Here is a 13,358-nt window from a genome sequence, read left to right as displayed (position 1 = left end):
AAGGCATAACTTCCCTTTTCTGAAAGACTAGCTGAGATCACTGTGTTGGTGAAGGACTTACAAGCGTGGACTCCATAGAGTTGGTTGCTTATTTGAGGATTGATTTATTTGAAAAGTGGAGACACAGATCTTCATTTTCTTTTCTTTTTTTTTTTTTTTTTTTTTTTTTTTTTTTTTGACAGGCAGAGTGGACAGTGAGAGAGAGAGACAGAGAGAAAGGTCTTCCTTTGCCGTTGGTTCACCCTCCAATGGCCGCCGCGGCCCGCGCGCTGCGGCCGGCGCACCGCGCTGATCCGATGGCAGGAGCCAGGAGCCAGGTGCTTTTCCTGGTCTCCCATGGGGTGCAGGGCCCAAGCACCTGGGCCATCCTCCACTGCACTCCCTGGCCACAGCAGAGGGCTGGCCTGGAAGAGGGGCAACCGGGACAGAATCCGGCGCCCCGACCGGGACTAGAACCCGGTGTGCCGGCGCCGCTAGGTGGAGGATTAGCCTAGTGAGCCGCGGCGCCGGCAGATCTTCATTTTCTTATTCACTCCCCAAATGGCTGTGATGACCAGGACTGAGCCAGCCACTGTCCAGGAACCTAGAACTCTATCTGCTTCACTCGTGTGTAGTGGGGGCCAAGTACTTGGGTCATCCTCTACTATTCTCAAGCACATTAGGGAGCTAGATCAGAAGCAGAGCCAGTAGGATACACTGGAAGCCGGTGTCACAAGCCCAGCAGGACACCTTAACCTGCTACAAGACTAGCCCCCAACCCTACATTAATTCTTACTTTGAAAAGTACATTTTCATGGGTTCCATTAGAGACTTTGTGCCGGAAAGTGAATCCAGTTGTTACTTTCATTGCTCTCCTAAAAGGGGCCAAAACTCCCTGCCCTGACAATGCACTCCTGGGCTGTCCCCCCAGAATTTCATCTGGGTTCATCAGTAGGTCCTTTGCTCATTTTCCTAGGGGTTCAGGACCTGTTAGTTGAATGTTGATGCCCAGGTGCCTTGTCATTTCAAGGTGTATGGTGTGTTCCCCATTTAACAGTGAATGAAAAGAAAATGAGCCACTAACAGTGGCTGGCCTGGCCTGGTTATAGAGAGTCATGACTAAGAAGGACACAATATACTAGGTGCCCTGGCCTTTTGCCTGGGGTCATACTAGATTTTGTGATGCCCTGAAAATCTCAGGCAGTCAAGTATATAGTTTATGACCTGAGTGTAAAAACATGTTTTCATACTTAGAACATTTCCATTTCAATGTGTTAAATCTCAGCAAATTGGAGACCTTTGAGCTTAGGATTCACACACTAAAGTCACTTTCACCTCCTTTCTGTGTAGCAATTTAAGAAATTCCCAAGGTGAGATGGTTGGTCAACATGGTATGGAAAGAGCCCTGGCATTTAAAACATCAAGGGTTGATCCAGACTTTCCTTACCTACTTGGAGAAAGAGCAAGTCCCATTCTCAAGTGTTGCTGACTACCAGAGTTTTGGAGTCCAAAGAAGGTTGTCTATGCCGCACTTAATAAAATGGTAAGCTAATGGGTATTTCTGGACTCTGCTCTCACGTGAAGCCTTGCATATTAGTTTTTCACTACTTCAGCTAAAATATCAGAAGTTCTTCAGGCGAGAAGAAGGTTTGTTTTGGCTTAACAGTTTTGGAAGTTCGCAGTTCAAGGTTGGGTGGCCACATTAGCCCAGTGTCCAAGTCTTTGGGCCCCTGCACCCATGTAGAAGATCCAAATGAAGCTCCTGGCTTCAGCCTGGCCCCAGTCCTGGCTGTTGCAGCCATGTGGGGAATGAAAACCAGGTGGAAGATTCTCTAAGTCTACATTTCAAATAAGTCTCTTTAAAAAAAAAAAAAAAAAAAAAACAGAGGCAGAGAGGCAGAAGGCATGTGAACAGAAGATCATGTGGTGAGCCAGGAATCAGAGGAAGCCTTTTATAATGGTCTCCTTATAAAGTCATCCCAACTCAGTCATGGGGTTCTACCCTAGCAGCCTAATCCAATCAATCACTTCCCAATCACTTCAGACACCATAATTGGATGAAGCCTGGACCCTTAATGCACCAACCACTGATCCACTAACAATTTAAGACTTTGGGGGGCCGGTGCTGTGGCACAGTGGGTTAATGCCCTGGCCTGAAGCGCCGGCATCCCATATGGGCGCCGGTTCGAGTCCCAGCTGCTCCCTTCCGATACAGCTGTCTGCTATGGTCTGGGAAAGCAGTAGAAGATGGCCCAAGTCCTTGGGCCCCTGCACCCACCTGGGAAACCTGGAAGAAGCTCCTGGCTCCTGATCGGCGCAGCTCCGGCCATTGTGGCTAACTGGGGAGTGAACCTCTCTCTCCCTCTCTCTGGGAGTAACTCTGACTTTCAAATAAATAAATGAATCTTTAAAAAAAAAAAACAAAAACAAAAAACTTTGGAGTTTAAATGTCTGCATGCATCTGGGGAGCCAAATCCTATTGAGTCTGCCACATACTGTTTTACTCCCTCTCCCAGACTTGCAACACTAGAATTAGGATCTTGGGGGTGGGGAGAGAGCAGCTTTTTAAGTTTAGGATGAGAGAAGACAATAAAGAATCAGTGTCTCCAACTCAATTCACAATAGCTAAGATACAGAATCAACTCAAATGTCTGTCAACTGAAGACTGGTTAAAGAAATTATGGGATATGCACACTAAGAAATACTACACAGCAGTAAAAAATGAAATCCTGTTGTTTGCAACAAAATGGATACAATTGGAAAACACTATATTTAGTGAAATAAGCCAGTCCCAAAAAGACAAATACCATGTGTTCTCCCTGATCTGTGGTAACTAATAGAATATCCAAAAAGTAATCTATGGGACTGGCACTGTGGTATAGTGGGTAAAGCCACTGCCTGCAGTGCCAGCATCCCATATGAGCACCGTTTCAAGTGCCAGCTGCTCCACGTCCAATACAGCTCTCTGCAATGGCTTGGGAAAGCAGTAGAGGATGGCCCAAGTCCTGGGCCCCTGCACCCACCTGGGAAACCCAGAGGAAGCTCCTGGCTCCTGGCTTCAGATCAGCACAGCTCCCACCGTTGCTGCCATTTGGGGAGTGAACCAGTGGATGGAAGACCTCTCTCTATCTGCCTCTCCTCTCTCTATGTAACTCTTTCAAGTAAATAAATAAATCCTTTTTTTTAAAAAAAAAAAGGTAATATATAGATATATAGAAGTGAAATTGACACTTTGAGATGTGATGTCTTTGAACTGCCATTGTCTTGACTGTCGAGAAACAGTTTTTTTTTTTTATATACTATTTGTTGAACTCTTTACTTAGTGTAGGCTTAATCATATGTGTATAAAGTTAACTGAAAATAGATCTTAGGGGCCAGCACTCTGGCATAGCAGGTAAAACTGCCATCTGCAGTGCCAGCATTGCATAAGGGTGCCGGTTTCAGTCCCGGCTGCTCCTTTTTTTTTTTTTTTTTTTTTTTTTTTTTTTTTTTGACAGGCAGAGTGGACAGTGAGAGAGAGAGACAGAGAAAGGTCTTCCTTTGCCGTTGGTTCACCCTCCAATGGCTGCCGCGGCCGGTGCACCGCACTGATCCGAAGCCAGGAGCCAGGTGCTTCTCTTGGTCTGGTCTCCCATGGGGTGCAGGGCCCAAGCACTTGGGCCATCCTCCACTGCCTTCCCGGGCCAAAGCAGAGAGCTGGCCTGGAAGAGGGGCAACCGGGACAGAATCCCGCGCCCTGACCAGGACTAGAACCTGGGGTGCCAGCGTCGCAGGCGGAGGATTAGCCTATTGAGCTGCGGCGCCGGCATTGCTCCACTTCTGATCCAGCTCTATGTTGTGGCCTGGGAAAGCAGTAGGAGATGGCCCAAGTCCTTGGGCCCCTGCACCTGTGTGGGAGACCCAGAAGAAGCTCCTGACTTTGGATCAGCACAGCTCCAGCCATGTGGCCATCTGGGAAGTCAACCAGCAAATGGAAGACCTGTCTCTCTCTCTCTGCCTCTCTGTAACTGCCTTTCAAAAGTAAATAAAAAAGAATCAGTGTCCACCATGTGTTGGCCTGTTCCACACTGAGGACCCTGGCGTGAGGCTGTACCTGGTCACCGCCCATAGCTGTTCCTGGCACATGAACTCCTTGCAGTAGAAACTGCATCTTGAAAACAAGATGGGTTAAGCAAAGTTCCTTAGATGAAATGACAGAGGGTAGATCAGAAGCGGATTCCTAAAGGGGAAACACCCTTGGCCTTAAAGGTGTGCATTAGGTAGGGCGACCACACACTTGTCCCTGTGTGGGTCCTGACGTCAGGGTCTCTGGGACAGCCAAAGCTGCAGGAGTCCCATGCCAAGGTGTTCTCCAGGGCCCTGCATCCAGCATCCGTGGAAATCACTAGAAGCGACTGCATTCCCTACAAGCCTGGCTTTGTGTCCATGGACCTGGAGGCAGGTGAGCTCCTGGGGGGAGAGCGGTCACCTCAAGCTGCCTGCCTGGTCCCAGGCCACCCGAGCTTTCCTCACCCTCCGCCAGAGGTCACCCCGTGCTGAGACTCAGTCCCAGGCCGTGTCCCCACTGAGCTTTGGCCTGCGTCCCGGGTTCGCAGTTGTGATTTATTTTTGGCACGTCAGTCTTCCGTCATCAAGGAGCAGAAACCAAAAGAAGACCAACAAGATATCTGACTCTGGCCACAAGTGTCTGCTGGGGACACGGCTTCAGCTCTCTCCTGTCCCTTCTCCCTAAGGGGCTCTGGGACCTTTGGGATTCTCGTCAAGCTCATTCCGGGACCTGCAAGGACCTAACGGTGAGTTACCAGGCCTGGGACGGACAAAAGCCAGGTTTGGTGGCAGGGAGATGGAGGGGGTGTGGGGGATAGAAGACAGAGACCGCCAGATCCATCAGATGATTTTCTCTGTCCTTACTAAAAGGCAGGTGACCCTGGGAGTGTGGCAGCATTGACCCTTGAACCCCCACCCCCTCCCTAGGGGAGAGTATTCGACAGCAAATGAGTCCCTGCAGCTGTGTTTTGGACTTGGGCTTGGGGACGCGGTGCTATGTTACAGAAGGACCAGGACTGGAGTCCTCAGGTTCTCCAGAGAGGTTCTGGGAAAGACAGATGGGGCAGCAGACAGAAGCACAACACTGGCCCCAGATGAAGAAGATGTGGCAAGATAAACACACCCGCTTCCGCACCCAGAGGGAAGGTGAATGCCGCTACGACTTGGCCAACCCAATTGTACAGGGAATGGCGTCCCGGGGGCCCAGAATGGCATCCTGGCACGGGTCCAGGTGGACCCTCTAGCCATGGAGGGCTGGGGAAAGGGAGGAGCCCCAGGCTGCTGTTTTGGGAGGTGAGGCACGCTGATGCCCATCTTGGGAACTTGGAAACACTTGCCAGGAAAACGGAGGGCTCCACCAGGGTTGCTGACGGAGCAGGAGAGGCCTCTGTGCAGCCCAGGCGCCGGCTGCTGACAGAGGACACTGTTGTTATTCTCAGCCTTCCTCCGGTAACCAGGCACCCAGTAGTGGTGACACCAGGCTTCCTGGAACAGCCGGCCTGAGTCCCGAGGCAGCCAGGGCTGCTGCTTGGCTGGTCAGCAAACTGGCCCCATGAGAGATGCCAAGAAGGGTGGTGTGAGTGGGGCGAGGGGCAGCTTCGGCCCCGCGGAGTGGCAGCCTGTGCCTGCTTTCCATATGTTCCTATTTCTGCTGGTGGATGAATTTCTGCCTTTCTCAATGCTGCATCTGGGGGAGGGAGGGGTTCAGTTCCTCAGTAGGAGCCTTTCTGATCCTGATGCAGACGGGCCAACTCAGCTCCTCTGTGTCCAGACCTGAGCTTCCTGGCTCTGTATCTCACTGGCCATCTGGCCACCGTTAGGTAGAATGAGGGCATCCTACCTGTAGGACCTTGGAACAATGGGAGAGGACCCCGGACCAACAGGATACCTGCCTGGCTACTACTGGCTCACATCTAAGGAGAAGCACCTGCTCCATGTGTGTACAGAGGGCAGAGAGGGCTAGGACGTCCAGGGGAGGCCATCTTCTGCTGGAGGAGATGACCCACATGCCCTGGAGCCACAGACCAGGGCTCACCCACCCAGCTCCACCTCCCTCAGAGCGGTGCTGGGAACACACTCAGAGCGGTGTGCAAGTGAGGGCTTGCGAAAGACCTGGTTATGGACAGAACGAGTGAGGAAGGAACTGAGGTAGGAGGGCTGTTCCCAGGGCGGGGTGGTGGGGTGGTGGTGGGTGGGTCAGGGGTGGAGTAGTGCTGAGGGAGGAGGGGAGAGGACATCAGAGTGGCATATTGAAAATAAGATGCTTCCAGGCCGGCGCCAAGGCTCACTAGGCTAATCCTCCACCTAGCGGCGCCGGCACACCGGGTTCTAGTCCCGGTCGGGGCGCCAGATTCTGTCCCGGTTGCCCCTCTTCCAGGCCAGCCCTCTGCTGTGGCCAGGGAGTGCAGTGGAGGATGGCCCAGGTGCTTGGGCCCTGCACCCCATGGGAGACCAGGAAAAGCACCTGGCTCCTGGCTCCTGCCATCGGATCAGCGCGGTGCGCCGGCCGCAGCGCGCCAGCCGCGGCGGCCATTGGAGGGTGAACCAACGGCAAAGGAAGACCTTTCTCTCTGTCTCTCTCTCTCACTGTCCACTCTGCCTGTCAAAAAAAAAAAAAAAAAAAAAAAGAAAAGAAAGAAAGAAAATAAGATGCTTCTTGCCTTTCCCCCAGGGGCAGCCAGCAGGACTAGTCTCTGTCTCTCCAGCCAGGAAAGACAATGGCATTCCAGTTTCCCCTCTGCATTTTTCTTAGTGTTTTTTTTTTTTTTTTTTTTCCCCCTCAAAGCAAGGGGTGTGCTGGCCACATCAGAGCCAACCCCGGGGCCTATCTCCTGCCTGGGACTGGTTGGTTATCCGCTGCCTGCTCCTGGGACTGTTGCGAGCTATGTGGGCCACTGGGGGGGGGGGGTAGTTGTCCCAAGAGAATGCAGCTGATGGGACAAAGAAGCAAGCCTGGCTTTTTCCAAAACTCCAGGCAGTGAGGGTGAGGAGAATCTGGGAGGAGGAAAAACTGGCATTTCCGGGGAAGGGCTGGGAAGCCAAGGCTGGCTGAAGGGAACATTCGCTACTTCCAGCTCTCAAGGTGCACGTCTCCGTGTCTGGACAGTGGAGAGCTTCTTTCTGCTTCCCTCTCAGAGCCCCCGAGGAGCTGAGCATGACCCGCGACGCGGCACTGCCTGGCTCTCACTCCACACATGGCTTCTACGAGAATTATGAGCCCAAGGAGATCCTGGGCAGGTAAGGGCCAGGCTTTCCCTGGGAGATGCTGTCCTGGGCTCATGCAGGCTCCACAGGTGGCAGCCATCTGTGCTAGCCTCAGGTCTATGCCCCAAGAGTCTGTGCATTTGTTGAAGCACTCAGTACGGAGTTGTGCCCCCTGCCCCTGATGCCAGGGCAGGCAGGAGGGGTCAGAGGTGAGAGACATCTCCCTACAAGAAGCTCCAGGTGCTTGGGTAGGCGTTGTGGTGCTGCAGGTTAAGCTGCTGCTGGGGTGCCAGTTTAAGTCCCGCCTACTCCGCTTCCGATCCAGCTTCCTGCTCATGTCCCTGGGAAGCAGCAGGTGATGATATGAATATTTGGGTCCCTGCTACCCAGGAGGGAGACCAGAACAGAGTTCTGGGCTCCTGGCTTTGACCTGGCCTATTGTGGAATCAACAAGCAGGTGGAAGCACGCTCTCTCTCTGCCTTTTTTTTTTTGTCAGGTAGAGTTATAGACAGTGAGAAAGAGACAGAAAGGTCTTCCTTCCCTTGGTTCACTCCCCTAATGGCCGCCACGGCCAGCACTGCCCTGATCCGAAGCCAGGAACGGGGTACTTCCTCCTGGTCTCCCATGCGGGTGCAGGGACCCAAGCACTTGGGCCATCCTCCACTGCACTCCCGGGCCACAGCAAAGAGCTGGACTGGAAGAGGAGCAACCGGGACTAGTACCTGGTGCCTCAACCAGGACTAGAACCTGGGGTGCCCGCGCCGCAGGCGGAGGATTAGCCAAGTGAGCCACGGCGCCAGCCCTCTCTCTGCCTTTCAAGTAAAATAAATAAGTAAATATTTGTGTTTTTTTTTTTTTTTTTAAAAAAAACCAAGTGCCATTGACAAGCATTTCCAAACCTAGCTTTAGGCCAGGGTTGGGGTGAGAGATCAGAGGGAAGGCTGTGGCCCTGAGCATACCTCTTCTTTCTATGTGCTGAGAAAAAGCAATGAACCAGGAGTCTCCAGGCCTGAGACCAGCCTTGTCCTCCTCAGCTCTGGGCAAATCACTCCTCAGGGCCCTTACATCTCCATCCCACCATTCCCCAAGGTTCACAGGAGGAGGTGTCAATCCCTGCTGGGGCTTGGGGTGGGTCCCTTAGGCCATCTGTCCTTTGCACCCCCAGAGGAGTTAGCAGTGTGGTCAGGCGCTGCATCCACAAGCCCACGTGCAAGGAGTATGCCGTGAAGATCATTGATGTCACTGGTGGAGGCAGCTTCAGCGCTGAGGAGGTGCAGGAGCTGCGAGAAGCCACGCTGAAGGAGGTGGACATCCTACGCAAGGTCTCGGGGCACCCCAACATCAGTGAGTGTCGGCCCCGGGCCACGGCAGGGTGCTCGGCTGGGATTCCACCTGATACCCCCAGTCAGGGAGTGCGGCCCCGCTGCATGGCCAGCTAGAACCATCCAGAGAGTGTCACCTGTCCCCTGAGGCTCCATCAGCTCAGGGCTGGGGTTGGGGACAGATGCGGGAATGGGAGTTTGAAGGCTCCGGGCCTGTCACACCCCAGGCTGACTTCATGTGGGCACCATCCTGACCGCCCCCCTCCCCCCATGCCCTCAGAGAATGAAATCAGCTCAAGGAAACCTTAATCCCCTTGTCCCTGCTACTTGAGACGAGCCAGCCATTTCCCTTTCAGTACAGCTGAAGGACACTTATGAGACCAACACTTTCTTCTTCTTGGTGTTTGACCTGTAAGTACCCAGCCCCGGAGCCAGTCACATCCTGGGGACGATCTGGGAACCACCTACTGTGGTCCTCCCACCCAGTGCAGCGCCCCCTGCCCCGTGGATGCCAAACAGGATCTCAGATGCTACAGGCAGGATCAGCCCCTGGGGTCAGGCTGCCAGGCTTTGAAACCCCAGACCACCAATCATGGCCTGGACAACTTCAAGGATCTGTTTTCTCAGTGGTTGTTATGGAAATGGTAGCATGGTGACTGGCACGATTAGCCATGTGAATTATTGACAATGATGGTGGCAGGTCACTTGGTTATCATCTCAGCACCCAGGACACAGCAGTGAGAGAGACAAACATGGTCCCTGGCTTGTAGCTATGTACAAGTACACAGGTGCACGAGGCGGAGGAGCAAGTCCCCGGTGTTAGACGGCAGACTGACTGCAGTTCGCAGCATCCCAGTATACATTTATGAGCCAGTAGAGGCGAGCTCCAAGGCTCCTGCATTAAATTATGTCTAAGAAGGGGAAATGCTGCTTACACAACTGTATACATGGATTGAAATGTTATCTGGTAGCTCACCCATATGTACAAGTGTTGTCAATTTGGGCAAACAAAATAGCCAGAACAAAAAGCTAGAGATAGGAGCTTCCTTAGAGCTCAGGGGTGGCCTGGATGAAGCTATGGAAGCAAGAGTGGAAAGGGAGGATGGGATGGAGGAGAGAGGCAGGCCGTAGAGGCTGCAAGTGGAGTGTATCCCAGAGATTCTCACCACCATCACCACCACCATTGTTCCCTTGCTTCCGCACCAACAGGGGTGGGGAGATGAGCTCCATTGTCAAGTGTGCACAGAACGAGGCGTTCTGTGAACTGGGTGTTCAAGACCCATCATCACCACCAGTCTCGTTGGAAAAGGCTCCCAGGGAAGGGTTAGTCTCTGCTTGTGACACGAATCCCTGTAGTGGAGGTGTCTTGATTTCTCCATACCTAAGCTAATTTAGGGACTGGATTTACTTGAGAGACCTATTCATATTCCCTCCACTTTTGCCCGAGGAATCCCACTGTTTTCCCTGGAGGGCTGGGTTGGGGGAGATGGTGTAGGGGAGAAGACAGGAGGAACCTTTGCCTGTTTATCCCAGGGAGCCCTTTCAGTGACCCCTCCAGACTCCAGCAGCTGCAGCTGTCCCGACTCTGCTCAGTGGCACTGTCCTACACAGCCCTTGCAGGCAGCTCAAATGTCCTTAACCTTTGAAGCTGCTTGGGGAAGCTCTTTTTTTTTTAATGCTACCAGGGTGTGACTAGATTGTTCTAGGAGAGACCTCTTTTTAGATCTTTCCAAGAAGTAAGAGGAACCTGCAATTCCTCTTCCTCTAACAAGCAAACTTGTCCCTCCTACACCTGCAGGGCGGAGCCCTTCCATTCATCCCAGGGGAGAGCCAGGACACTGTGTCTTTCTAATTTGGTTCTGGGGCCCTGGGCCAGTGGCTCAGGCTCCCCTCTTTCATTCCCCACCCTGATTTAGGCCCAGACCCCCATCCATGATGTCAGCTACACAGGTTGGGGGGACTCCCCCTACTCACTGGGGAGCATTCCACCTCTCCAGCCTCCTTAGTCTTCTGCCAGTCCCTCCCAGACAGCTTCAATCTCGCTTCCCCAGACCTTGGTCCTTCATGGGGAGTCGCCCACTTGTCTCTGGAAGTATTGGGGTGGGGAACTGCTGTCAGGGCCCCTGGGGGAGGACGGCATTGGCTTGGGACCAACTCAGCTGTTCCCACAGGATGAAGAAAGGGGAGCTCTTTGACTACCTCACTGAGAAGGTCACCTTGAGTGAGAAGGAAACCCGGTGAGGGTCCATCTCCCCGAGGCCTGGGGTGGGAGGGTGGGCCGCTGGCTTTGGAAGCCTTCCTCTCTCCTTGGCTCCAGCTCCAGCCTGTCCAGAGTCCTCCCTCACTCACATCTTTTCTACCCTAGAAAAATCATGAGGGCCCTGCTGGAGGTGATCTGCGCTTTGCACAAACTCAACATTGTGCATCGGGACCTGAAGCCCGAGAACATCCTCTTGGATGATGACATGAACATCAAGCTCACAGACTTCGGCTTTTCCTGCCAGCTGGACCCCGGAGAGAAGCTGCGAGGTCCAGCAACAGGGCCTTGGCCCAGGCCAGGGGCTCAGGCTCTCATTAATTCCCCCAGGAACAGAAATGGCCTGGGTTTCTCCCCTAGCATTCCCCACCCCTCCCCTGGCCCAACCCCAGAATAAGAATCCCACAATTCCAGGCAGAGTTATCTTCGGGCTATTTTTCTTCCCGGGATTCTCAGCTGAGCCAGGTTCCCATGGCCTGAGTTCCATGCAAGCATGGCTCCAAGTAACCAGGAACCCAAAGGGCCCTGTGCTGGGTGCCCCATGAGCCATTCCCTGCCCGTGCCCTTGGCTCTGACTTTGGCCAATGTCAGCCGGGTCCCAGCCCAAGCAACCATTTCTGTTCCATCTCCTCTTGTGTCTCCCTGGCTGGCCCGTCCTGATGGTACCTATTCCTGCAGAGGTCTGTGGGACCCCCAGTTACTTGGCTCCTGAGATCATCGAGTGCTCCATGAATGACAACCACCCAGGCTATGGGAAGGAGGTGGACATGTGAGTGTGTGGAGGAGGCGGGGAGGGAACAGCAGGAGCTACAGAGGGGCCCCTCCTGTACTCCCCCCACCCAGGCTGGGTGTGGTAAGTGGCCCTTGCACATCCTAGGTGGAGCACAGGGGTCATCATGTACACCCTGCTGGCCGGCTCCCCGCCCTTCTGGCACCGGAAGCAGATGCTGATGCTGAGGATGATCATGAGTGGCAACTACCAGTTTGGCTCACCGGAATGGGATGATTACTCCGACACGGTCAAGGACTTGGTGAGGGGCCAGGCCTGCTGGCTTCTGGGTTCACACGAGGGTGCAAAGTCCGAGGTGGGAGGGAGCTACCGGAGAGACCTGCCCCCATCCCCGCGAACTCTGAAACGCGAGGGGACAGACACCGCTGCCTTGATGTCCTCAGCCCCCCTCCTTTTCGCCCCCAGGTTTCTCGCTTCTTGGTGGTCCAGCCCCAGAAGCGCTACACGGCTGAAGAGGCCCTGGCACACCCCTTCTTCCAGCAGTACGTGGTGGAGGAAGTGCGCCACTTCAGCCCCCGGGGGAAGTTCAAGGTACTGAAGCTGCCCGGGCCCAGGGCGCAGAGCAGCCCTTGGCTCAACTCCCCTTCCTCCCCGCTCCACCGCCCCTCCCAGCCCCCAACAGAGGTCTGTACGCCCCTGAGCTTCCTGAACGCCAGCCCCACTCCTCCCCTGACAGTTCCAGAGCCATTTCTGCCGTCATAGAAGGCGGATGTCACCTGACCGACTCCATCGGCCTAATGGGCACCGGTGGCCTGGGAATTGGGCGGGGGACACTCCGGAGGACACAGCAGAAGCACCCCCCACTCCAAGCCCAGGGTCTACAGGGGGTGTCTCGTCTCGGCCCTCTGCAGGTGATCTGCCTAACCGTGCTGGCTTCGGTGCGCATCTACTACCAGTACCGCCGGGTGAAGCCCGTCACCAGGGAGATCGTCATCCGGGACCCCTACGCCCTCCGACCTCTGCGCCGCCTCATCGACGCCTACGCTTTCCGAATCTACGGCCACTGGGTGAAGAAGGGGCAGCAGCAGAACCGGGCTGCCCTCTTTGAGAACACCCCCAAGGCTGTGCTCTTCTCGCTGGCTGAGGATGACTACTGAGGGGGCAGGCACGCGGGGGAGGCATGAGGCCCCCGCCAGGAGCCCCCTCCCCGGGTGCTGAAGCCAGCGATGGACGGACCCCGACCCCGGGCCAGGCGCCATTCCTGAGGAGGGAGGACCAGATGCGGTCCGGGGGCAGAGCCCTTGCTTCGTGGGAGGCGCAAAATCTCTAACACCCCTGCTGCTGTCTTCCCTGATTCCCAGGGCGAGGCTAAAACACGGGACATGTTTAGAGATGCGCAGTCACACGATGTGCACTGGCATCCGGGGACTTGGTCCGAGAGGCCCAGGGAAGCCCTTAGGTATATTAGCAATAGAAGAGGAAGCTTCTGATACTTCCTCTGGAGCGTTATTTACTTTGTGACTCCCACGGTGCACTGCTTCTCCTGGTCCTTTGGGTCTCCCAGGTCCCCCGTGAAGACTGACGCTGTCCTGTCAAGAGCCACCGTGGTGCATTTTACACGTGGAGAAAAATCACGGTTCTTCTCAGGGGCATGAAACGCCACAGAGGAGGCCAATGAAATTGCATCTTCCTCCTACAGCGGTTTTCTGGGAAAACAAAGAAATGGGGACACCCTGCCTTGAGAAAACACTTGTCAGATCCCTAAATCAGACCGGAAGGGGGAGGGAGCAGATTTAAACATTTTTAACAAACCGTCTT

At 54.2% G+C, this 13,358-nt stretch overlaps 1 protein-coding gene across 9 annotated transcripts; it reads left to right on the top strand.

The window, feature by feature from the left end:
* Positions 1-4,588: 4,588 nt before the first annotated feature.
* On the top strand, positions 4,589-13,356 carry PHKG1 (phosphorylase kinase catalytic subunit gamma 1). Of its 9 annotated transcripts, none has more exons than XM_008249640.4 (10): positions 4,589-4,772; positions 7,101-7,263; positions 8,397-8,575; positions 8,910-8,964; positions 10,725-10,790; positions 10,919-11,082; positions 11,489-11,579; positions 11,688-11,841; positions 12,006-12,131; positions 12,452-13,356. In XM_008249640.4, the coding sequence occupies exons 2-10, from the start codon at positions 7,181-7,183 to the stop codon at positions 12,695-12,697; spliced, it is 1,164 nt and encodes a 387-aa protein (XP_008247862.1). In that variant the 5' UTR covers positions 4,589-4,772; positions 7,101-7,180; the 3' UTR covers positions 12,698-13,356.
* Positions 13,357-13,358: the final 2 nt, after the last annotated feature.

Source organism: Oryctolagus cuniculus, chromosome 19 (genome assembly GCF_051225735.1).
Source record: "Oryctolagus cuniculus isolate XC-2025 breed Fujian yellow rabbit chromosome 19, ASM5122573v1, whole genome shotgun sequence".
NCBI classification, from domain to species: Eukaryota; Metazoa; Chordata; class Mammalia; order Lagomorpha; family Leporidae; genus Oryctolagus; species Oryctolagus cuniculus.
Note: the sequence above shows the minus strand (reverse complement) of the source record. Positions and strands in the feature narration are given on the sequence as shown.